The following is a 27,296-nucleotide window of genomic DNA, read 5'->3' on the forward strand; positions in this document are numbered from 1 at the left end:
AGACAACGTGCTCTATAGATATTACAGTAGATTACAACATCTCTGCCCTCCCTAAACAGTAACATGGTAAATGGCCCTCTCTATCACTGGGGATCAGCACAATATACACTGTAGAAATATCGCTGTCAGGAACAGTATCTGCTATTGTAGCGCCACTGACTTTCTCCTCATCCCTCTCCTCTCTCCTCATCCATCTCTCCTCTCCTCTCCCCTCATCCCTCTCTCTGCCTCCCCCTCATCTCTCCTCATCCCCCTCTCCTCTCCTCCTCTGTCTCTTCCTCCACCTCCTCTCTTCTCATCCCTCTCTCCTCATCCCTATCACTCTCTCCTCATCCCCCTCCCTCTCTCCTCCTCACTCTCTCCTCCTTCCCCTCCTCTCTCCTGATCCCTCTCTCCTCGTCCCTCTCTCCTCTTCACTCTCGCCTACCCCCTCTATCCTACTCTCTCTCCTCGTCCTTCTCTCCTCATCCCCCTACCTCTCTCCTCCTCCTTCTCTCCTCATCCCTCTCTCCTCTTCCCTCCCCTCTCCTCCTCTAATGAGTTCCCTTTTCATACGTTGATGACATTGCCACCAGATCCCCCAGTGTAGACATACAAACGCTTGTCCTCTCTAATGGTGCTGGACAGATTCAGGCCTCTCACTGTCCGGGGTTTAACCTCATTGGGAAAATGAGCCAAGTGTGTGGTGTGTATGTGTGTTCATGTGTATGGAGAGTTTATCCATTGAATTCGCATTGTACCCTGGGGGTATAGTAGACTGGAGAAGAGAGGACGAGAGGTGCTGGGGGGGGTATAGTAGACTGGAGAGGACAGGACTAGAGGTGCTGGGGGGGTTATAGTAGACTGGAGAAGAGAGGACTAGGAGTGCTGGGGGGGTATTGTAGACTGGAGAAGACAGGACTAGAGGTGCTGGAGGGGGTATAGTAGACTGGAGAGGACAGGACAAGAGGTACTGGGGGGGTATAGTAGACTGGAGAAGACAGGACTATAGGTGCTGGGGGGGTTAGTAGACTGGAGAGGACAGGACTAGAGGTGCTGGGGGTATAGTAGACTGGAGAAGACAGGACTAGAGGTGCTGGGGGTATAGTAGACTGGAGAAGACAGGACGAGAGGTGCTGTGGGTATGGTAGACTGGAGAAGACAGGACTAGAGGTGCTGGGGGTATAGTAGACTGGAGAAGACAGGACTAGAGGTGCTGGGGGGGGTTAGTAGACTGGAGAAGACAGGACTAGAGGTGCTGGGGGGGTATCGTAGACTGGAGAAGACAGGACTAGAGGTGCTGGGGGGGTTAGTAGACTGGAGAGGACAGGACTAGAGGTGCTGGGAGGGGGTATAGTAGACTGGAGAAGACAGGACTAGAGGTGCTGGGGGGTATAGTAGACTGGAGAAGAGAGGACTAGAGGTGCTGGGAAGGGGTATCATAGACTGGAGAAGACAGGACTAGAGGTGCTGGGGGGGGTTAGTAGACTGGAGAGGACAGGACTAGAGGTGCTGGGGGGTATAGTAGACTGGAGAAGACAGGACTAGAGGTGCTGGGGGGGTATAGTAGACTGGAGAAGACAGGACTAGAGGTGCTGGGGGGTATAGTCGACTGGAGAAGACAGGACTAGAGGTGCTGGGGGGGTTAGTAGACTGGAGAAGACAGGACTAGAGGTGCTGGGGGGGGGTATCGTAGACTGGAGAAGACAGGACTAGAGGTGCTGGGAGGGGGTATAGTAGACTGGAGAAGACATGACTAGAGGTGCTGGGGGGGTATAGTAGACTGGAGAAGACAGGACGAGAGGTGCTGGGGGGCTATAGTAGACTGGAGAAGACAGGACTAGATGTGCTGGGGGGGTATAATAGACTGGAGAAGACATGATGAGAGGTGCTGGGGGGGTATAGTAGACTGGAGAAGACAGGACTAGAGGTGCTGGGGGGGGAGGGGGTATAGTAGACTGGAGAAGAGAGGACTAGGAGTGCTGGGGGGGTATTGTAGACTGGAGAAGACAGGGCTAGAGGTGCTGGAGGGGGTATAGTAGACTGGAGAGGACAGGACAAGAGGTGCTGGGGGGGTATGGTAGACTGGAGAAGACAGGACTAGAGGTGCTGGGGGGGTATAGTAGACTGGAGAAGACAGGACGAGAGGTGCTGGGGGTATGGTAGACTGGAGAAGACAGGACTAGAGGTGCTGGGGGTATAGTAGACTGGAGAAGACAGGACTAGAGGTGCTGGGGGTATAGTAGACTGGAGAAGACAGGACTAGAGGTGCTGGGGGGTTAGTAGACTGGAGAAGACAGGACTAGAGGTGCTGGGGGGTATCGTAGACTGGAGAAGACAGGACTAGAGGTGCTGGGGGGTATAGTAGACTGGAGAAGAGAGGACTAGAGGTGCTGGGAGGGGGTATAGTAGACTGGAGAAGACAGGACTATAGGTGCTGGGGGGTATAGTAGACTGGTGAGGACAGGACTAGAGGTGCTGGGGGGGGGGGGTTTAGTAGACTGGAGAAGACAGGACTAGAGGTGCTGGGGGGGGGTATCGTAGACTGGAGAAGACAGGACTAGAGGTGCTGGGGGGGTATAGTAGACTGGACAAGACAGGACTAGAGGTGCTGGGGGAGGGGGTAATAGTAGACTGGAGAAGACAGGACGAGAGGTGCTGGGGGGTCAATAGTAGACTGGACAAGACAGGACTCGAGGTGCTGGGAGGGGGTATAGTAGAATGGAGAGGACAGGACTAGAGGTGCTGGGGGGGTATAGTAGACTGGAGAAGACAGGACTCGAGGTGCTTGGGGGGGTGTATAGTAGACGGGAGAAGACAGGACTAGAGGTGGTGGGGGGGTATAGTAGACTGGAGAGGACAGGACTAAAGGTGGTGGGGGTATAGTAGACTGGAGAGGACAGGACTAGAGGTGCTGGGGGGGTATAGTAGACTGGAGAAGACAGGACTAGAGGTGCTGGGGGAGTATAGTAGACTGGAAAGACAGGACTGGAGGTGCTGGGGGAGTATAGTAGACTGGAGAAGACAGGACTAGAGGTGCTAGGGGGGTATAGTAGACTGGAGAAGACAGGACTAGAGGTGCTGGGGGGGTATAGTAGACTGGAGAAGACAGGACTAGAGGTGCTGGGGGGTATAGTAGACTGGAGAAGACAGGACTCGAGGTGCTGGGGGGGGGTATAGTAGACGGGAGAAGACAGGACGAGAGGTGCTGGGGGGGTATAGTAGACTGGAGATGACAGGACTAGAGGTGCTGGGGGGGTATAGTAGACTGGAGAGGACAGGACTAGAGGTGCTGGGGGAGGTTAGTAGACTGGAGAAGACAGGACTAGAGGTGCTGGGGGGTATAGTAGACTGGAGAAGACAGGACTAGAGGTGCTAGGGGGGTATAGTAGACTGGAGAAGACAGGACGAGAGGTGCTGGGGGGGTAATAGTAGACTGGACAAGACAGGACTCGAGGTGCTGGGAGGGGGTATAGTAGAATGGAGAGGACAGGACTAGAGGTGCTGGGGGGGTATAGTAGACTGGAGAAGACAGGACTAGAGGTGCTGGGGGGGTATAGTAGACTGGAGAAGACAGGACTCGAGGTGCTTGGGGGGGGTATAGTAGACGGGAGAAGACAGGACTAGAGGTGCTGGGGGGTATAGTAGACTGGAGAAGACAGGACTCGAGGTGCTGGGGGTATAGTAGACGGGAGAAGACAGGACTTGAGGTGCTGGGGGGTATAGTAGACTGGATAAGACAGGACTAGAGGTGCAGGGGGTATAGTAGACTGGAGAAGACAGGACTAGAGGTGCTGGGGGGGTATAGAAGACTGGAGAAGACAGGACTGGAGGTGCTGGGGGGATATAGTAGACTGGAGAAGACAGGACTAGAGGTGCTTGGGGGGTATAGTAGACTGGAGAAGACAGGACTAGAGGTGCTGGGGGGGTATAGTAGACTGGAGAAGACATGACTAGAGGTGCTTGGGGGGGTGTATAGTAGACTGGAGAAGACAGGACGAGAGGTGCTGGGGGGGTATGGTAGCCTGGAGAAGACAGGAGTAGAGGTGCTGGGGGGGATATAGCAGACTGGAGAAGACAGGACTAGAGGTGCTGGGGGGGGTATAGTAGACTGGAGAAGACAGGACTTGAGGTGCTGGGGGGGTATAGTAGACTGGAGAAGACAGGACTAGAGGTGCTTGGGGGAGGGGGTAATAGTAGAATGGAGAATACAGGATTAGAGATACATTTACATTACATTTAAGTCATTTAGCAGACGCTCTTATCCAGAGCGACTTACATAGATACTGAATATACTGTAGACTAGTAGAGGCTAATAGAGGCTAATATAGGCTTGTAGAGTCTAATGTACTGTCGACTAGTAGACAGATAGTAGAGACTAATAGAGACAAGTAGAGACTAATATAGGCTGGTAGAGGCTAATATAGGCTAGTAGAGGCTAATATAGGCTAGTGGAGTCGAATATACTGTAGACTAGTATAGGCTACGTAGAGGCTGGTAGAGTCTCGTTGAGACTCATTCAGGGTAATGGAGACTAATATACTGTAGGCTAGTAGAGGTTATTAGAGATTATTAGAAACTAGTAGAGGCTAGTAGAGGCTAGTAAAGACTAGTATCGTCTGCTGGAGACTAATATAAGCTCGTAGAGCCTTATATCGTTTAGTAGAGACATATATACTGTTGGCTAGAAGAGCCTATTAGAGAATATTAGAGGCTAGTAGAGGCTAATATTCTGAAGGCTTGTAGAGGTTATTAGAGATTAGTAGAGTCTATTAGAAGCTAGTAGAGGCTAATACACTGAATGCTAGTAGAGGATATTAGATGCTATTATAGGCTAGTATAGGCTAGAAGAGACTAGTAAAGGATATTAGATGCTATTAGAGGCTAGTACTAGTAGAGGCTCGAAGAGACTAGTAAAGGCTAGAAGAAGCTAGTGGAATATATTAGAGGCTAGTAGAGTCTATTAGAGGCTACTGAATGATAATATACTGTAGGCTATTAGAAGCTAATATAGGCTAGCAGAGGCTAATATAGGCTAGCAGAGGCTAATATAGGCAAGCAGAGGCTAATATAGGCTAGTAGAGACTAATATAGGCTAGTAGAGGCTAATATAGGTCAGTAAAGACTAATATACTGTAGACTAGTATAGGCTAATAGAGCCTACATAGAGGCCATTAGAGGCTAGTAGAGGATATTAGAGGCTAGTTCAGGCTAATATATTGTAGGCTAATAGAGGTTATTAGAGGGTAGTAGAAGCTAGAAAGGCTAGTAGAGGCTAATATGGGCTAGTAGCGGATAATATAGGCCAGTAGAGGCTAATAGAGACTATTTGAGTCTAGTAGAAGATATTACAGGCTCGTAGAGGATAGTAAAGGCAAATATACTGTGGGCAAGTAGAGACTAATATAGGATAGTAGAGCCTAACTTAGGCTAGTAGAGGCTGTTATAGGCTAGTAGAGACTAATATAGGCTACTAGAATCTAATATAGGCTAGTAGAGACGAATATAGACTAGTAGTCTAATATAGGCTAGTAGAGTCTAATATAGGCTAGTAGAGTCGAATATAGGCTAGTAGAGACTAATATACTGTAGACTAGTAGAGGCTAGAAGAGGCTAATTTAGGCTAGTAGAGGCTGTTATAGACTAGTAGAGACTATTACAGGCTAGTAGAGTCTAATACAAGCGAGTAGATAGGCTAGTTATAGGCTAGTAGAGACAAATGTAGGATAGTAGAGACTAATTTAGGCTTGTAGAGACTATTATAGGCTAGTAGAGTCTAATATAGGCTAGTAGAGGCTAGTAAAGTCTAATATAGGCTAGTAGAGTCTAATATAGGCTAGGAGAGTCTAATATAGTCTAGTAGAGACTAATATAGGCTAGTAGAGACTTATATCTGTATCAGTAGAGACTTCTATCTTAAAATGATCTGCCCAAAATTTTTACAACCCCCTATTACTAGCCTGTTCAACCTGTCTGAGTTTACCAAAGATTGGAAAGGTGCAGCAGTCATCCCACTCTTCAAAGGGGGACACACTCTAGACCCAAACTGCTACAGACCTATATCTATCCTACCCTGCCTTTCTAAGGTCTTCGAAAGCCAAGTTAACAAAAAGATTAACGACCATTTCGAATCCCACCATACCTTCTTTGCTATGCAATCTGGTTTCAGAGCTGGTCATGGGTGCACCTCAGCCACGCTCAAGGTCCGAAAAGATATCATAACCTCCATTGATAAGAGACAATACTGTGCAGTCGTATTCATCAACCTGGCCAAGGCTTTCAACTCTGTCAAACACCACATTCTTATCGGCAGACTCAACAGCCTTGGTTTCTCAAATGACTGCCTCGCCTGGTCCACCAACTACTTCTTTGATAGAGTTCAGTGTGTAAAATCGGAGGGTCTGTTGTCCGGACCTCTGGCAGTCTCTATGGGGGTGCCACAGGGTTAAATTCTCGGGCAGACTCTCTTCTCTGTATACATCAATGATGTCGCTCTTGCTGCTGATGATTCTCTGATCCACCTCTATGCAGACGACACCATTCTGTATACTTCTGGCCCTTCTTTTGACACTGTGTCCACTAACCTCCAGACGAGCTTCAATGTCATACAACTCTCCTTCCGTGGCCTCCAACTGCTCTTAAATGCAAGTAAAACTAAATGCATGCTCTTCAACCGATCGCTGCCCGCACCTGCCTGCCTGTCCAGCATCACTACTGGACGGTTCTGACTTAGAATATGTGGATACCTACAAAGACCTAGGTGTCTGGGTAGACTGTAAACTCTCCTTCCAGACTAACATTAAGCATCTCCAATCCAAAATGGCATCCGTTTTGTTACCAAAGCCCCGTATACTACCCACCACTTCGCTCTCGTTGGCTGGACCTCGCTTCATGCTCGTCGCCAAACCGACTGGCTCCAGGTCATCTAGAAGTCTTTGCTAGGTAAAGCGCTGACTTATCTCAGCTAGTCACCCCCAAACATCCAGCTAACATCTCACTAGTCACCCCCAAAGCCAATTCCTACTTTGGCCGTCTTTCCTTCCAGTTCTCTGCTGCCAATGACTGGAACGGACTGCAAAAATCACTGAAGCTGGAGACTCATATCTCCCTCACTAACTTTAAGCACCAGCTGTCAGAGCAGCTCACAGATCACTGCACCTGTACATAGCCCATCTGTAAATAGCCCATCCAACTTCCTCATCCCCATACTGGGTTTATTTATTTATCTTGCTCTTTTGCACCCCAGTATCTCTACTTGCACATTCATCTTCGACACGAGTGTTTAATTGCTATATTGTAATTACTTCGCCACCGTGGCCTATTTATTGTCATACCTCCCTTAACCTCTTGCTCCTACCTGGCACGCAGGCGTCCCATCTAGAGATCTGGAAATGCAAATGCGCTACGCTAAATGCTAATAGTATTAGTTAAAACTCAAACGTTCATTAAAATACACATGCAGGGTATTGAATTAAAGCTACACTCGTTGTGAATCCAGGCAACAAGTCAGATTTTTAAAATGCTTTTCGCGAAAGCATGAGAAACTATTATCTGATAGCATGTAACACCCCAAAAAACCCGCAGGGGACGTAAACTAAATAATTAGCATAGTCGTCGCTACACAAACCGCACAAATAAAATATAAAACATTCATTACCTTTGACCATCTTCTTTGTTGGCACTCCTAGATGTCCCATAATCACTATTGGGTCTTTTTTTCGATTAAATCGGTCCACATATAGCCTAGATATCGATCTATGAAGACTGTGTGATAAACGAAAAAAAATAGCGTTTCATAACGTAACGTCATTTTTTAAAATTAAAAAAGTTGACGATAAACTTTCACAAAACACTTCAAAATACTTTTGTAATGCAACTTTAGGTATTAGTACACGTTAATAAGCGATAAAATTCATCAGGAGGCGATGTAAATTCTATAGGTGTCCGTCTGGAAAAAATGTCCGGATATTTCTCAACCAAAACATCAGGTCGGAGACCGGAGGGAATCGGTTCCCTTGATTCGGTTTGACCAAGAATCAAAGCCGAATCAAATGACAAGACTCTAGACATCGTGTGAAAGCTGTAGGCACTGCAACCTCGGCCTCATTTAATTCGGTTCTTCTTGAACAATTCCTGGGAGTGGCGCATGGATATTTATTTCCATTTTCAGTGATCAGATTTTCCTGCACTTTTCGATGAAACGCACGTTCTGTTATAGTCACAGCAGTGATTTAACCAGTTTTATAAACGTCTGAGTGTTTTCTATCCACACATACTAATCATATGCATATACTATATTCCTGGCATGAGCAGCAGGGCGCTGAAATGTTGCGCGATTTTTAACAGAATGTTTGAAAAAGTAGGGGATTAGGAGTAAGAGGTTAACATACCTAATTTGCACTCACTGTATATAGACTTTTTCTACTGTATTATTGACTGTATGTTTGTTTATTCCATGTGTAACTGTGTTGTTGTTTGTGTCGAACTGCTTTGCTTTATCTTGGCCAGGTCGCAGTTGTAAATGAGAACTTGTTCTCAACTAGCCTACCTGGTTAAGTAAAGGTGAAATAAATAAATTAAATACAAATATCGGTGAGTAGAGCATAATTTAGGCTAGTAGAGACTAATTTACTGTTGGCTAGTAGAGGCTATTAGAGGCTAATAGATGCTAGACGCTATGGGAGTAGAGGCTGGAAAAGACAGAAACAGACATGTAGCTCTCACTGAAATTATAATAAATAGAAGGAGAGGAGAGGGTGGATCTCTTTCTGGAAGTGGTGTCGTTTCAATTACATTCGGCTGGAGACAACCAAGTCAACACTCAGGGCTGATATCTTTCTCTGTCTCTCTCTCTCAATCTCTATCTCAATCTCTCTCAATCTCTCTCTCAATCTCTCTCAATCTCTCTCTCAATCTCTCTCTCAATCTCTCTCTCTCTCTTTCTCTCCCCCCCCTCTCCAGGTTGCAGGGGTTCATACAGTAGTCAGCATAGCCACTGTGGTCCAGACCTGCATCCCCTAGGATCTTCTGACCACCAAATAGAGCCCCCCTATGAGGACAGAGTCAACCTCTATCACAAAGGACCTATGAGGGGACTGGGAAACAATACTGGTAAGACTATAGATATATGCACACATACACACACACGCACGGACATGCACACAAACACACACACACAGATGCACACACATCTATATTCAGTAGACACATTTATATAAAATGTGCCCCTGCTCATTGACTCTGTACCGGTGCCCCCGCTCATTGACTCTGTACCGGTGCCCTCGCTCATTGACTCTGTACCGGTGCCCTCACTCATTGACTCTGTACCGGTGCCCTCGCTCATTGACTCTGTACCGGTGCCCTCGCTCATTGACTCTGTACCGGTGCCCTCGCTCATTGACTCTGTACCGGTGCCCCTGCTCATTGACTCTGTACCGGTGCCCTCGCTCATTGACTCTGTACCGGTGCCCTCGCTCATTGACTCTGTACCGGTGCCCCTGCTCATTGACTCTGTACCGGTGCCCCTGCTCATTGACTCTGTACCGGTGCCCCCGCTCATTGACTCTGTACCGGTGCCCTCGCTCATTGACTCTGCATCGGTGCCCTCGCTCATTGACTCTGTACCGGTGCCCTCGCTCATTGACTCTGTACCGGTGCCCCTGCTCATTGACTCTGTACCGGTGCCCTCGCTCATTGACTCTGTACCGGTGCCCTCGCTCATTGACTCTGTACCGGTGCCCCTGCTCATTGACTCTGTACCGGTGCCCCTGCTCATTGACTCTGTACCGGTGCCCTCGCTCATTGACTCTGTACCGGTGCCCTCGCTCATTGACTCTGTACCGGTGCCCTCGCTCATTGACTCTGTACCGGTGCCCTCGCTCATTGACTCTGTACCGGTGCCCTCGCTCATTGACTCTGTACCGGTGCCCTCGCTCATTGACTCTGTACCGGTGCCCCTGCTCATTGACTCTGTACCGGTGCCCTCGCTCATTGACTCTGTACCGGTGCCCTCGCTCATTGACTCTGTACCGGTGCCCCTGCTCATTGACTCTGTACCGGTGCCCCTGCTCATTGACTCTGTACCGGTGCCCTCGCTCATTGACTCTGTACCGGTGCCCTCGCTCATTGACTCTGTACCGGTGCCCTCGCTCATTGACTCTGCATCGGTAACCCCTGGAATATAGTCTTGCTATTGCTATTTTACTGCTGCTCTTGAATTACTTGTTACTTTTATCTCTTATTCTTATCCGTATTTTTTTGAAACTGCATTGCAGGTTAGGGGCTCGTAAGTAAGCATTTCACTGTAAGGTCTGTTGTATTCAGTCCATGTGACAAATACAATTTGATTTGATTTGACATATAAACAGACACAAAAATACACGTGTATTATTCATACATTTATTTGTTTTATTTATTTTCTCTTCTTTTTTTGTGTAATTGTATTGTTCTTTAGTTGTAGTGTTCCTAGTTTTTTTGTGTGTTGCTGTTCATTAGTGTCCGTTAGTATTCCGTATTTTGTCATGTTTTGTGTGGACTCTAGAAAGTGTACATGGTGCTGCAGTGGATAGCAGCCGTTTTACAGGCTCTCCACATATTCTGCTATTTTGTGTTTTTTTACCCTGATCTTAACTTTTTTTGTACATAATGTCTCCGCTGTCATTTCCTATGACTGCAAACAGAAGAAGAGATCACTAACCTCACTTTTGTACATAATGTCTCCGCTGTCATTTCCTATGACTGAAAACAGAAGAAGAGATCACTAACCTCACTTTTGGACAAAAATGTCTCCGCTGTCATTTCCAATGACTGAAAACAGCTTCCGGACATCAGAAGAAGAGATCACTAACCTCACTTTTGGACAAAAATGTCTACGTCAACGTGTCGGCATCTCTGGACATTCTCCTTACTCCGGACCAGGCACTAATCCCTGGGACTGGAAAGAAAAAGCAAAGGTGAAAGAGAGGCAGGGGAGCCAGCACACTGATGAGACTCTATTGGCAAACGTGCATTTACTGGAGAACAAACTGGATATGCTCTGTTCGAGACTATCCTATCAACGGGACCTTAAAAACTGTAATATCCTGTGTTTTCTCTGACTCGTGGATGAACGAGGCCATGGATATATACGTCTCGCTAGCTTTTCTATGCATCGTCAAGACCGGATGGCAGACTCGGGTAGACGAAGGGAGGAGGGGTGTGTCTCTTTGGTAACAACAGCTGGTGCACGATCTCTAAAGTTAAGTAAGTCTCGAGTTTTTGCTCGACTGAGTTAGAATATCATATTTTGCAGACCATTTACCAAGAGAGTTTTCATCAGTATTTTTCATAGCTGTTTATTCTCCACCATAGCGACGCTGGTACTAAGACCGCACTCCAATAGCTGTATAGTGCGATAAGAAAAAAAGAAAATGCACATTCACAGGTGGTGTTTGTTGCAGCCTGTGATTTTAATGCAGGGTAACTGAAATCAGTTTTATGTATTTTTTTACCAGCATTTCACCTGTGCAATCTAGAGGCGACAAAACTCTAGATAACGTTTACTACTACGCCTGTTCTGACGCGCGACGGATGTGGCAGGGTTTGAAAACTATCCCGGATTACTAAGGGAAACCCAGCCTTCAGAAGCACAGCTCCCACTAGACCTAAATGCCTTCAATGCTCGCTTCAAGTCAAGCAACACTGAACCATGCATGAGAGCACCAGCTATTCCGGACGACTGTGGCTTTTGTCAGTAAGACCTTTGAAAAAATTAACAGCATGACCCATACTCAGATCATGCAATGTCTTCACTGACATTTTCACCCTATCCCGACAAGGTCTGTAATACCAACTTGTTTCAAGAGGACCACCATTGGTTCCCGAGCCCAAGAATGCCAAGGTAACCTGCCTAAATGACTATCGTCCCGTAGCATTCACATCTATACCCATGAAATACTTTGAAAGGCTAGTCATGGCTCACATCAACATCATCATCCCACACACACTGGACCCAATCCAATCCACATACTTCCCTAACAGATCTACAGATGACGCAATCTCTATTGCACTCCACACTGCTCTCAACCACTTGGACTAAAGGAATACCTATGTAAGAATGCTGTTCGTTGACTACAGCTCAGCATTCCCCTCCAAGCTCATCACCAAGCTAAGGACCCTGGGACCTCCCTCTGCAACTAGATCCTGGACTTACTGACGGGACACCCCAAGGCGGCGAGGGTAGGCAGCAACAATTCTGCCACGTTGACCATCAACAAGAGGTCCCCTCAGGGGTGTGTGCTTAGTACTCCTGTACTCCCTGTTCACCCACGACTGTGTGGCTGCGCGCGACTCCAACACTATAATTTAGTTTGTTGACAACACGACGGTGGTAGGACGATGAGGCAGCCTACAGGGAGGAGGATAGAGACCTGGCGGTGTGGTGCCAGGACAAAAACCTCTCGCTCAACGTCAGCAAGACAAAGGAGCTGATCGTGGACTACAGGAAAAGGAGGGGAGTGCACGCCCCATCCACATTGATGGGACTGTAGTGGAGCCTCAAGTTCCTCTGTGTCCACATCACTAAGAAATGAACATGGTCCACACACACCCACACAGTTTTGAAAAGGGCACAACATAGCAGCCATAGCAGCTCCAGCAGGTATATTTCACTGGTCACCATAGCAGCTCCAGCAGGTATATTTCACTGGTCACCATAGCAGCTCCAGCAGGTATATTTCACTGGTCACCATAGCAGCTCCAGCAGGTATATTTCACTGGTCACCATAGCAGCTCCAGCAGGTATATGTCACTGGTCACCATAGCAGCTCCAGCAGGTATATTTCACTGGTCACCATAGCAGCTCCAGCAGGTATATTTCACTGGTCACCATAGCAGCTCCAGCAGGTATATTTCACTGGTCACCATAGCAGCTCCAGCAGGTATATTTCACTGGTCACCATAGCAGCTCCAGCAGGTATATGTCACTGGTCACCATAGCAGCTCCAGCAGGTATATTTCACTGGTCACCATAGCAGCTCCAGCAGGTATATTTCACTGGTCACCATAGCAGCTCCAGCAGGTATATTTCACTGGTCACCATAGCAGCTCCAGCAGGTATATTTCACTGGTCACCATAGCAGCTCCAGCAGGTATATTTCACTGGTCACCATAGCAGCTCCAGCAGGTATATGTCACTGGTCACCATAGCAGCTCCAGCAGGTATATTTCACTGGTCACCATAGCAGCTCCAGCAGGTATATTTCACTGGTTACCATAGCAGCTCCAGCAGGTATATGTCACTGGTCAAGGAATAACGACTACAGTAAATAAACTACTATAGATTACTAATTGTTTGGTTATGGTACTTGAAAGTAAAATACATTTGTTTATTATTTGCTCATTAGGATCTCTTCTGCTTTTGTAGAAGCAGCAGCTACCCGTCCTGGGGTCCACAGTCAAACATTGGCCGCAGCCATTGAGCATGTCTTTGGAGTAAACACTCTATATACACTATGCCCGGGTGTATCCAAGCTTGTTTATTGGGCAATATGGAAGAACGATTTGTTTACTCTCGGAGAAATGCATTATGACATGTTTGAGGGTTTGCTACCGTGCAAACAAAATGATAAAATACACAATTTACCGTTATTGCATTAGTTAGATTGATGCAAGTGCGTCCGTTTTATATTGTAAAACACCCAATGAGATGAATTAGCATTTTCTTTCCAGCAAACAGTAGGAAATCTCTTAGTGAGCATTAAGTGATTGAGAACAGTGTGTTTAAAGATAGTTAGAATTACCACTGCAGGGTCTAATAGGGATACATAATGAATACGTGATGCCTCATTCATTCACACACACACACACACACACACACACACACACACACACACACACACACACACACACACACACACACACAGTTCTACATTATAGTGTCATTACCCTGCTCTGTATTCCGGTAATTGTTGCTAGAAGTCTCTTTTGGTTTCTATAACACTGCATTGAGTTCACTCTAAATCCTGCAATGTATAGTTTATTGTTGGTTCTGGTGTAATCACAGGAGGCTGCTGAGGGGAGGAAGGTGCAACATAATGGCCACGGAGTACCTCAGGTCAATGTGGCCGTGCTTTTACACCTGCATTGTTTGCTGTTTGGGGTTTTAGGCTGGGTTTCTGTACAGCACTTTGAGATATCAGCTGATGTACGAAGGGCTATATAAATAAATTTGATTTGATTTGATTTGATTTGATGCAAGCTATTACTTTTATAGTAGCCAGTGGTGTAAAGCACTTAAGTAAAAATATATTAAAGTACTACTTAAGTCGTTATTTGGGGTATCTGTACTTTACTATTTATATTTTTGACAACTTTTACTTTTACTTCACTACATTCCTAACGAAAAGAAAGTACTCCATGTGTTTTTCCTGACACCCAAAAGTACTCGTTACATTTTGAATGCTTAGCGGGCCACTCTGTTTTCATTTGTCCCTAATTTGCATCACTCTCTCCTTCCCTAGCCATCACGTTTCAGTAGTATCTCAGGAAATATAGGAACCATCCTTGACAGTAAAGTCTGAATGACAGGCCTGGAGTGAAAGTGCAGAGTTACCATGAGTAATGTATTCCTCTACAGGACCTAATCTGTCACTTTGTCTATATGCTGCTCAGGGGAATTCAGTCTGACAACCAGCCTCAGCTTCAATCTAACACTAGTATTAACTCTTAATTCATCTGGCAGCACTTGGCTCTGCTATATGCCCACATTGCTACCAGAAATTCTAACCTAATCAGGTGAATTAGTGTGTGTGTGTGTGTGTGTGTGTGTGTGTGTGTGTGTGTGTGTGTGTGTGTGTGTGTGTGTGTGTGTGTGTGTGTGTGTGTGTGTGTGTGTGTGTGTGTGTGTGTGTGTGTGTGTGTGTGTGTGTGTGTGTGTGTGTGTGTGTGTGTGTGTGTGTGTGTGTGTGTGTGTGTGTGTGTGTGTGTCAATGAGTCCAGAGTGGATTCTCTGTACAATTTATTAATTTATTCTAGAAAACAAGAAAGGATGATCTTTGTGCTGGAGGGAGAGCTGTCAGAGACTGACTGAACAGCATGGAACCTGTCCCAGACACACGCACGCATACACACGCACACACATGTGCATTCATACACACACAAACACGCACATGCACGAACACACACAGGCACACACACACGTCCCTTAATCAAACATTGCCTCTTTGGAGAGCTGCCGACACAGCTTACGCTGACACACCCTAGCAACACCAAAGCCTACTTGAAGGTAACAGAGCTCATTGTTGCCTCTTGTGGCCAATTTCCATGTACTCTCCTGACTTGTGGCCAGTTTCCATGTACTCTCCTGACTTGTGGCCAGTTTCCATGTACTCTCCTGACTTGTAGCCAGTTTCCATGTACTCTCCTGACTTGTGGCCAGTTTCCATGTGCTCTACTGACTTGTGGCCAGTTTCCATGTACTCTCCTGACTTGTGGCCAGTTTCCATGTGCTCTACTGACTTGTGGCCAGTTTCCATGTACTCTCCTGACTTGTGGCCAGTTTCCATGTACTCTCCTGACTTGTGGCCAGTTTCCATGTACTCTACTGACTTGTGGCCAGTTTCCATGTACTCTCCTGACTTGTGGCCAGTTTCCATGTACTCTACTGACTTGTGGCCAGTTTCCATGTACTCTCCTGACTTGTGGCCAGTTTCCATGTACTCTCCTGACTTGTGGCCAGTTTCCATTTAATCTCTCGACGTCCTCAGACATGTATCACAGGTGACCTGATGGCTCATCAATATAACAATAACACCTAATATGACACCAAGCCGGCAGGGTAGCCTAGTGGTTAGGGGCGGCAGGGTAGCCTAGTGGTTAGGGGCGGCAGGGTAGCCTAGTGGTTAGGGGCGGCAGGGTAGCCTAGTGGTTAGGGGCGGCGGGGTAGCCCTAGTGGTTAGGGGCGGCAGGGTAGCCTAGTTGTCAGGGGCGGCACGGTAGCCTAGTTGTCAGGGGCGGCAGGGTAGCCTAGGGGTCATGGCGGCAGGGTAGCCTAGTGGTCAGGGGCGGCAGGGTAGCCTAGTGGTCACGGCGGCAGGGTAGCCTAGTGGTCAGGGGTGGCAGGGTAGCCTAGTGGTCAGGGGTGGCAGGGTAGGGTAGCCTAGTGGTTAGGGGTGGCAGGGTAGCCTAGTGGTTAGGGGTGGCAGGGTAACCTAGTGGTTAGAGCGTTGGGTAGCCTAGTGGTTAGGGTAGGCAGGGTAGCCTAGTGGTCAGGGGTGGCAGGGTAGCCTAGTGGTCAGGGGTGGCAGGGTAGGGTAGCCTAGTGGTTAGGGGTGGCAGGGTAGGGTAGCCTAGTGGTCAGGGGTGGCAGGGTAGGGTAGCCTAGGGGTTAGGGGTGGCAGGGTAGCCTAGTGGTTAGGGGCGGCAGGGTAACCTAGTGGTTAGAGCGTTGGGTAGCCTAGTGGTTAGGGTAGGCAGGGTAGCCTAGTGGTCAGGGGTGGCAGGGTAGCCTAGTGGTCAGGGGTGGCAGGGTAGGGTAGCCTAGTGGTTAGGGGTGGCAGGGTAGGGTAGCCTAGTGGTCAGGGGTGGCAGGGTAGGGTAGCCTAGTGGTTAGGGGTGGCAGGGTAGTCTAGTGGTTAGGGGTGGCAGGGTAACCTAGTGGTTAGAGCGTTGGACTAGTAACCGGAAGGTTGCAAATCTGTCGTTCAGCCCCTGAACAGGCAATTAACCCACTGTTCCTAGACCAGTTAACCCACTGTTCCTAGACCAGTTAACCCACTGTTCCTAGATCAGTTAACCCAGTGTTCCTAGACCAGTTAACCCACTGTTCCTAGACCAGTTAACCCAGTGTTCCTAGACCAGTTAACCCACTGTTCCTAGACCAGTTAACACACTGTTCCTAGACCAGTTAACACACTGTTCCTAGACCAGTTAACCCACTGTTCCTAGACCAGTTAACCCACTGTTCCTAGACCAGTTAACCCAGTGTTCCTAGACCAGTTAACCCACTGTTCCTATACCAGTTAACACACTGTTCCTAGACCAGTTAACCCACTGTTCCTAGACCAGTTAACACACTGTTCCTAGACCAGTTAACACACTGTTCCTAGACCAGTTAACACACTGTTCCTAGACCAGTTAACCCAGTGTTCCTAGACCAGTTAACCCAGTGTTCCTAGACCAGTTAACCCACTGTTCCTATACCAGTTAACACACTGTTCCTAGACCAGTTAACACACTGTTCCTAGACCAGTTAACCCACTGTTCCTAGACCAGTTAACCCAGTGTTCCTAGACCAGTTAACCCAGTGTTCCTAGACCAGTTAACCCACTGTTCCTAGACCAGTTAACACACTGTTCCTAGACCAGTTAACCCACTGTTCCTAGACCAGTTAACCCAGTGTTCCTAGACCAGTTAACCCACTGTTCCTATACCAGTTAACACACTGTTCCTAGACCAGTTAACCCACTGTTCCTAGACCAGTTAACACACTGTTCCTAGACCAGTTAACACACTGTTCCTAGACCAGTTAACACACTGTTCCTAGACCAGTTAACCCACTGTTCCTAGACCAGTTAACACACTGTTCCTAGACCAGTTAACACACTGTTCCTAGACCAGTTAACACACTGTTCCTAGACCAGTTAACACACTGTTCCTAGACCAGTTAACCCACTGTTCCTAGACCGTCATTGAAAATAAGGATTTTTCTTAAATGACTTGCCTAGTTAAATAACGGTAAAATAAAAAGCCTTTTCAAGAGCAGCGCGCACACAGTGAAAGTCTGTTTTGTATAAAACCATTAAGCCAAATCCATTGGCTTATTCAGAATCACTTTAATAATGAGATCTGACATTCTAATAGAGAGGGAGAAAGAAACACACACACACACACAGAGGGAGATGGAGAGAGAGTGAGAGAGAAAGAAACAGGGAAAGGGAGAGAGACGGAAAGGGAGAAACACTGGCAACTTAGTAAAAGTTCATAAATCTTTTATAATTTATAATTGTGAACATTTACAGTGGAGACAAAGGTGGGACTATTATACCTGTCTCCCATTATGGTGATTTCACCCTCATACCTGTCTCCCATTATGGTGATTTCACCCTCATACCTGTCTCCCATTATGGTGATTTCACCCTCATACCTGTCTCCCATTATGGTGATCTCACCCTCATACCTGTCTCCCATTATGGTGATCTCACCTCATACCTGTCTCCCATTATGGTGATCTCACCCTCATACCTGTCTCCCATTATGGTGATCTCACCCTCATACCTGTCTCCCATTATGGTGATTTCACCCTCATACCTGTCTCCCATTATGGTGATCTCACCCTCATACCTGTCTCCCATTATGGTGATTTCACCCTCATACCTGTCTCCCATTATGGTGATTTCACCCTCATACCTGTCTCCCATTATGGTGATTTCACCCTCATACCTGTCTCCCATTATGGTGATTTCACCCTCATACCTGTCTCCCATTATGGTGATCTCACCCTCATACCTGTCTCCCATTATGGTGATTTCACCCTCATACCTGTCTCCCATTATGGTGATTTCACCCTCATACCTGTCTCCCATTATGGTGATTTCACCCTCATACCTGTCTCCCATTATGGTGATTTCACCCTCATACCTGTCTCCCATTATGGTGATCTCACCTCATACCTGTCTCCCATTATGGTGATTTCACCCTCATACCTGTCTCCCATTATGGTGATCTCACCCTCATACCTGTGTCCCATTATGGTGATTTCACCCTCATACCTGTCTCCCATTATGGTGATCTCACCCTCATACCTGTGTCCCATTATGGTGATCTCACCTCATACCTGTCTCCCATTATGGTGATTTCACCCTCATACCTGTCTCCCATTATGGTGATCTCACCTCATACCTGTGTCCCATTATGGTGATCTCACCTCATACCTGTGTCCCATTATGGTGATCTCACCTCATACCTGTGTCCCATTATGGTGATCTCACCTCATACCTGTGTCCCATTATGGTGATCTCACTTCATACCTGTCTCCCATTATGGTGATCTCACCTCATACCTGTGTCCCATTATGGTGATCTCACCTCATACCTGTCTCCCATTATGGTGATCTCATCTCATACCTGTCTCCCATTATGGTGATCTCACCTCATACCTGTGTCCCATTATGGTGATCTCACCTCATACCTGTGTCCCATTATGGTGATCTCACCTCATACCTGTGTCCCATTATGGTGATCTCACCTCATACCTGTGTCCCATTATGGTGATCTCACCTCATACCTGTCTCCCATTATGGTGATCTCACCTCATACCTGTGTCCCATTATGGTGATCTCACCTCATACCTGTCTCCCATTATGGTGATCTCACCCTCATACCTGTCTCCCATTATGGTGATCTCACCTCATACCTGTGTCCCATTATGGTGGTCTCACCTCATACCTGTCTCCCATTATGGTGATCTCACCTCATACCTGTGTCCCATTATGGTGATCTCACCCTCATACCTGTCTCCCATTATGGTGATCTCACCCTCATACCTGTCTCCCATTATGGTGATCTCACCTCATACCTGTGTCCCATTATGGTGATCTCACCTCATACCTGTGTCCCATTATGGTGATCTCACCTCATACCTGTCTCCCATTATGGTGATCTCACCTCATACCTGTCTCCCATTATGGTGATCTCACCTCATACCTGTGTCCCATTATGGTGATCTCACCCTCATACCTGTCTCCCATTATGGTGATCTCACCCTCATACCTGTGTCCCATTATGGTGATCTCACCTCATACCTGTCTCCCATTATGGTGATCTCACCTCATACCTGTCTCCCATTATGGTGATCTCACCTCATACCTGTGTCCCATTATGGTGATCTCACCTCATACCTGTGTCCCATTATGGTAATCTCACCTCATACTGAACCAGGTTTTCCTCTAGGATTTTGCCTGTGCTTAGCTCTATTCCATTTAATTTAAATACTTATTGAGTCAACACATTTCTGCTTTGACCACTTTGACATAATGGGCTATTGTATGTTGCCCAGTGACACTAACTCTCAATTTAATCCATTTTAAATGCACGATGTAACATAATAATGTAACGATCATCATTGGAACGTGGTGAGGACCGAAGCGCAGCGTGGTAAGTGTTCATATCTTTTAATTAAGTAATAGAACACTTGAACAAAACATTAAACGACCAACGAACAGTCCCGTAAGGTGAATGACAAAAAAACACTAAACAGGAAAATAATTACCCACATCTCAAAAGTGAAAACAGGCTACCTAAATATGGTTCTCAATCAGGGACAACGATAAACAGCTGCCTCTGATTGGGAACCATACCAGGCCTCCCAAAACATAGAAAAAGGAACATAGACTGCCCACCCAACTCACACCCTGACCATACTAAAACAAAGACATAAATAAAATAATTAAGGTCAGAACGTGAGAAATAAAATGTGAAGAAAAAAAACAAGGGGTGTGAATACTTTCTTAAGACACTGTGTACAGTATGTACAACACTGTGTACAGTATGTACAACACTGTGTACAGTATGTACAGCACTGTGTACAGTGTACAGTATGTACAGCACTGTGTACAGTGTACAGTGTGTACAGCACTGTGTACAGTGTACAGTATGTACAGCACTGTGTACAGTGTACAGTGTGTACAGCACTGTGTACAGTGTACAGTATGTACAGCACTGTGTACAGTGTACAGTATGTACAGCACTGTGTACAGTGTACAGTGTGTACAGCACTGTGTACAGTGTACAGTATGTACAGCACTGTGTACAGTGTACAGTATGTACAGCACTGTGTACAGTGTACAGTGTGTACAGCACTGTGTACAGTGTACAGTGTGTACAGCACTGTGTACAGTGTACAGTGTGTACAGCACTGTGTACAGTGTACAGTATGTACAGCACTGTGTACAGTGTACAGTGTGTACAGCACTGTGTACAGTGTACAGTGTGTACAGCACTGTGTACAGTGTACAGTATGTACAGCACTGTGTACAGTGTACAGTATGTACAGCACTGTGTACAGTGTACAGTATGTACAGCACTGTGTACAGTGTACAGTATGTACAGCACTGTGTACAGTGTACAGTGTGTACAGCACTGTGTACAGTGTACAGTATGTACAGCACTGTGTACAGTGTACAGTATGTACAGCACTGTGTACAGTGTACAGTATGTACAGCACTGTGTACAGTGTACAGTATGTACAGCACTGTGTACAGTGTACAGTATGTACAGCACTGTGTACAGTGTACAGTATGTACAGCACTGTGTACAGTGTACAGTGTGTACAGCACTGTGTACAGTGTACAGTATGTACAGCACTGTGTACAGTGTACAGTATGTACAGCACTGTGTACAGTGTACATGAAGTATCTTCCTGAAGGGGTTTTTCGTGTTCTCTGGAAACGCAACAGCTTCTTCGTAAGGTGAAGTATATTAGCTGGTTAGAAACATGTCAGTGTTTGTTTTTGAAAGTTGTCGCTTTGGTTTAAGAAAAGTATTAATTACTTTTTGAATGTTAATGTTGACTAAATTTGTCTCAAGTGAAACATCACATTTTTCTCTTGAATGTTGAGTTTTGGCTCAAATTTCACCTGCCCACAGAAACACAGAAACACACACAGACACACACAGATTATGCACACACAGACACACACACCCCGTCACACACAACTCTCACCTGCCCCTAGCATACACCTTGAAACATTGCCAAACAGACAATTTTTCAGAGTGGCTTTGAGGAAAGTTTTGCTCAAATCTATCCAAATCAAATCAAATTGTATTCGTCACATGCACCAAATACAACAGTGAATACCTACAGTGAATGCTAACTTACAACAGTGAATACCTACAGTGAATGCTAATTTACAACAGTGAATACCTACAGTGAATGCTAATTTACAACAGTGAATACCTACAGTGAATGCTAACTTACAACAGTGAATACCTACAGTGAATGCTAACTTACAACAGTGAATACCTACAGTGAATGCTAACTTACAACAGTGAATACCTACAGTGAATGCTAACTTACAACAGTGAATACCTACAGTGAATGCTAATTTACAAGCCCCTAACCAACAATGCAGTTTAAAAAAAAACATGAATAATAATTAGAAATAAAAGGAACAAGGTAATCTGATCCACAGGTTGTCTGTGAGGATAACATATCACTCCAGAGAATGTTGTTTCTAATGAATTCCTAGCTGTATATCAATGGATCATTACGACATGACTTTAAACTGGAAGGATGGAAAAGGTGCTGGAGTAAATCACCAACCAAGCTGATGTGTTAGTTTGACTGTGTAGAAGTGGGCCTATACGTACACAATTCAGCGCTGAAGAAGAACACGCTATTTACAAGCTAATAGAGTAAGACTTTGTAAATACATTGATAGTAAAAATGTGTAAATGGGTCAAATCTGTGTCAGAGACATTGAACTCTCTGAATGAACACGTGAGGAAATATGAATACATTATACAGTCTATCGTTTCCAGATATGGATTTAAAACCATATAGAAATACAATTTGAGACCCACCATGTATGGTTGCCACTTGTAGCTATGTCACATTAACGATTCTTTATCCTCCACCTATGGGACCTTAAATTCGTATTTTATTGAGCAGGGTTTAGGGAGTTCATAACGTCTTTGGAAGACCGTATAAGTAGGATGAAGTTGGAGGAGTTTAAAACCCAACCTTATGTGATTATTTAGTAAGTATCTGTATCCTAAGTTTCAGCATGAAATCCACTGTGGTGCTTCCAGCATCATGATCCAATTAAATGTGTGATAGTTTGGCAGTACCTTTTACAGGGAGTCATGCTGCAATCCTCTGACTGAGCCACAGGAACCACCTAGGCCCCAGAATGTGATAAGTCACCAGCTTAGAAGGAACGGTAGGAATCGGTGAAATGTTTCCACAGCTACAGGTGTTTTTGTTTTCTCATGATTTGGTTTGGTCTAATTGTGTTGCTGTCCAGGGGCTCAGTGGGGTCTGTTTGTGTATGTGAACAGAGCCCCAGGAACCAACTTGCTTAGGGGACTCTTCTCCCTCTGCTTAGGGGACAATTCTTTGTTATGGAAGGTTTGGGAGTCGCTTCCTTTTAGTTGACTGTAGAATTTAGCGTCTCTTTTCTGGATTTTGATAATTAGCGAGTATTGGCCTAATTCTGCTCTGCGTGCATTATTTGGTGTTTTACGTTGTACACTGAGGATATTTTTGCAGAATTCTGCATACAGAGTCGCAATTTGGTGTTTGTCCCATTTTGTGAATTCTTGGTAGGTGAGCAGACCTCAGACCTCACAACCATAACAGTTCTATAACTGATTCTTTTTTGTTTTTTTGCCAGATCCTAATTGGTATGTTGAATTTTATGTTCCTTTTGATGGCATAGAAGGCCCTTCTTGCCTTGTCTCTCAGATCGTTCACAGCTTTGTGGAAGTTACCTGTGGCTCTAATGTTTAGGCCAAGGTATGTATAGTTTTGTGTGTGTTCTTGGGCAACAGTGTCTAGATGGAATTTATATTTGTGGTCCTGGCGACTGGACCTTTTTTGGAACAACATTATTTTGGTCTTACTGAGATTTACTGAAACTGTGCAGAAGATCTAGGTGCTGCTGTCTGCCCTCCTTGGTTGGTGACAGAAGCACCAGATCATCAGTAAACAGTAGACATTTGACTTCAGATTCTAGTAGGCAGAGGCCAGGTGCTGCAGACTGTTCTAGTGCCCTCGCCACTTCGTTGATATATATGTTGAAGAGGGTGGTGCTCTGCAAGCAGAGTCTGAACATCAGACAGGATGGCATTGTCTCCCTTAATCCGTGCAATGGCTACTGCTATAGGTTTCAGGAGTTTCAGGTTGCTTACCACTCTCTCCCAAAATACATCATCCAGGAGGATCCCCTTGATGGGACTGTCCATATCGGCAGACTGAGATATGGCCATTTCTTGGAGAGACTCTTTCCCCTCCAGGAGACTGTCAAACATGATGACAACACCACCCCAATGGGTGTTGCTGGGCAGCTTCAATGTGGTGCTCTTATTCTTCTCACTTTGCATGGTGAGGTAGATTGCTGCTATAACTTGATGACCCTTCACATACCTAACCATTTCCTTGGCTCTCTTGTAGAGTGTATCCATTGTTTTCAGTGCCATGATGTCCTTGAGGAGCAGATTCAATGCATGAGCTGCACAGCCATTTGGTGTGATGTGAGCATAGGACTCCTCCACTTTAGACCAAGCAGCCTTCATGTTTGCAGCATTGTCTTTTACCAGGGCAAATACCTCCTGTGGTCCAAGGTCATTGATGACTGCCTTCAGCTCATCTGCAATGTAGAGATCTGTGTTTCTGTTGTCCCTTGTGTCTGTGCTCTTGTAGAATACTGGTTTAGGGGTGGAGATGATGTAGTTAATTATTCCTTGCCCACGAACATTCAACCACCCATTAGAGATGATTGCAATACAGTCTGCTTTCTCTATGATTTGCTTGACCTTCACTTGAACTCTGTTGAACTCTGCATCCAGCAAATGAGTAGATAAAGCATGTCTGGTTGGAGGGGTGTATGCTGGGTGAATCTCTTCCAATACACATTGCCTGTGCGCATCAGAGGTGAACCAGTTGCATACACATTGCATATACAGTTCGAGCAAGATATTTATCAGCATTTCTCTGACTACGTTCCGCCATTGAGTAAAATAAAACTTCTGATTCCAGGAGGACCATGAGCTGCTGCTATCGATAAGGTGTCTGATTCATCATTTGGCAGGGACTTTTGTCAGAGGTTGCTTGTTGTGAGAGCTGAGGGAACTTCATGCATTTGGCCAGGTGATTCTGCATCTTTGTTACATTCTTCACATATGATTTGGCACAGTATTTGCAAATGTACACAGCTTTTCCTTCTACATGAGCTGCGTTGAAATTTCTCCACACTGTCGGAACCCTAGTTGAGACAACATCTAACAATGACAGGCTACACTGTAAACTATGTTCTGTTGAGACTACATCTAACAATGACAGGCTTCATCAATATAGATATTTAAACAATGTTGGGCACAGATTGAACCCTCATCCCTTTGTGAGAAAAAAAACATTTAAAAAAGCCCCAATTTTAACACATTTATTTTCATTGTATATTGATATTATAACATCATAGGGTCCTTCTCCAATTCCACGTTGAATGAGTTTGAGGGAGAATAATTTATGCCAGATGGAGTTGAATGATTTCTTGAAGTCGATAAAGCACGCACATATTTGACCCTGGGTGGATTGATAAACATGTCTTTTTACAAGGGTGTGTAGGATGTCGATGTTGTCAGGTGTTCTTTGTTTCGGTAGGGAGACACTGTTTTCGTTGAGAGAAATCTGTATTCTCGCATTTCTTATGTTACAGAAAACCTTCCCCAGATTACTGGGCACACTCATTCCACAATAATTATTAGGGTCATATTTGTCTCCACTTTTGAATATGGGCATTATTATGCCTTTATTCCGTAATTCTAGAATGTATCCTACATTCAACACCAGAGTGAAGAGCTTGAGTGTGGCTTCCTGCAGCTTAGGGCTGTTTTTCTTCAGTATCTCATTGCAGATACCGTCTGGCCCAAAAGCTTTACCGCATTGGAGGGCTTTGATTTTCTATTTCAGCTCTGTTATTATGATGGGTATACAGTGCATTCAGAAAATGTTCTTACCCCTTGACTTATTCCACATTTTGTTGTGTTACAGCCTGAATTCAAAATGGATTAGATGTTTTATTTTTCTCTCACCCATCTACACACAATACCCCATAATGACAAAGTGAAACTTGCTTTTAGAATTTTTTTCACATTTATTGAAAATGAAACAGAAATATCTCATTTACATAAGTATTCACACTCCTCAGTCAATAATTTGTAGAAGCACCATTGGCAGCGATTACAGCTGAGTCTTTCTGGGTAAAAGCCTCTAAGAGCTATCCACTGCTTTATTGTGCAACATTTGCTCATTATTCTTTTCAAAATTCTTCAAGCTCTGTCAAATTGGTTGTTGATCATTGCTAGAAAATAGTTTTAAGTAGATTTAAGTCAAAACTAACTCGGGCCACTCAAGAACATTCACTGTCTTCTTGGTAAACAATTCCAGTGTAAATGTGTCCTTGTGTTTTAGGTTATTGTCCTGTTGAAAGGTGACCTTCTCTCCCACTGTCTCTCCCACAGTACTTCAGCAGTACTGTATCATTTTAATAATTTTAGTCAATAAGATTCTTGCTACGTAAGCTTAACTTTCTGAACATTCGAGACGTGTAGTCCACTTGTCATTCCAATCTCCTTGCATTAGCGTAGCCTCTTCTGTAGCCTGTCAACTATGTGTCTGTCTATCCCTGTTCTCTCCTCTCTGCACAGACCATACAAACGCTCCACACCGCGTGGCCGCGGCCACCCTAATCTGGTGGTCCCAGCGCGCACGACCCACGTGGAGTTTCAGGTCTCCGGTAGCCTCTGGAACTGCCGATCTGCGGCCAACAAGGCAGAGTTCATCTCAGCCTATGCCTCCCTCCAGTCCCTCGACTTCTTGGCACTGACGGAAACATGGATCACCACAGATAACACTGCTACTCCTACTGCTCTCTCCTCGTCCGCCCACGTGTTCTCGCACACCCGAGAGCTTCTGGTCAGCGGGGTGGTGGCACCGGGATCCTCATCTCTCCCAAGTGGTCATTCTCTCTTTCTCCCCTTACCCATCTGTCTATCGCCTCCTTTGAATTCCATGCTGTCACAGTTACCAGCCCTTTCAAGCTTAACATCCTTATCATTTATCGCCCTCCAGGTTCCTCGGAGAGTTCATCAATGAGCTTGATGCCTTGATAAGCTCCTTTCCTGAGGACGGTTCACCTCTCACAGTTCTGGGCGACTTTAACCTCCCCACGTCTACCTTTGACTCATTCCTCTCTGCCTCCTTCTTTCCACTCCTCTCCTCTTTTGACCTCACCCTCTCACCTTCCCCCTACTCACAAGGCAGGCAATACGCTCGACCTCATCTTTACTAGATGCTGTTCTTCCACTAACCTCATTGCAACTCCCCTCCAAGTCTCCGACCACTACCTTGTATCCTTTTCCCTCTCGCTCTCATCCAACACTTGCCACACTGCCCCTACTCGGATGGTATCGCGCCGTCCCAACCTTCGCTCTCTCTCCCCCGCTACTCTCTCCTCTTCCATCCTATCATCTCTTCCCTCTGCTCAAACCTTCTCCAACCTATCTCCTGATTCTGCCTCCTCAACCCTCCTCTCCTCCCTTTCTGCATCCTTTGACTCTCTATGT

General features: G+C 45.8%; 1 protein-coding gene across 1 annotated transcript in view; it reads left to right on the forward strand.

Moving 5' to 3' along the window:
• The window catches only part of LOC127916474 (catenin delta-2-like), a 660,130-nt gene that overhangs the window by 353,877 nt on the left and 278,957 nt on the right, over window positions 1–27,296 (forward strand). The window contains exon 11 of the mRNA XM_052498259.1: window positions 8,941–9,090. Coding sequence (XP_052354219.1) covers window positions 8,941–9,090 — 150 coding nt within the window. The remainder of the gene's footprint in view (window positions 1–8,940; window positions 9,091–27,296) is intronic.

This window comes from Oncorhynchus keta, chromosome 4 (assembly GCF_023373465.1).
Source record: "Oncorhynchus keta strain PuntledgeMale-10-30-2019 chromosome 4, Oket_V2, whole genome shotgun sequence".
In the NCBI taxonomy this organism is placed as follows: domain Eukaryota; kingdom Metazoa; phylum Chordata; class Actinopteri; order Salmoniformes; family Salmonidae; genus Oncorhynchus; species Oncorhynchus keta.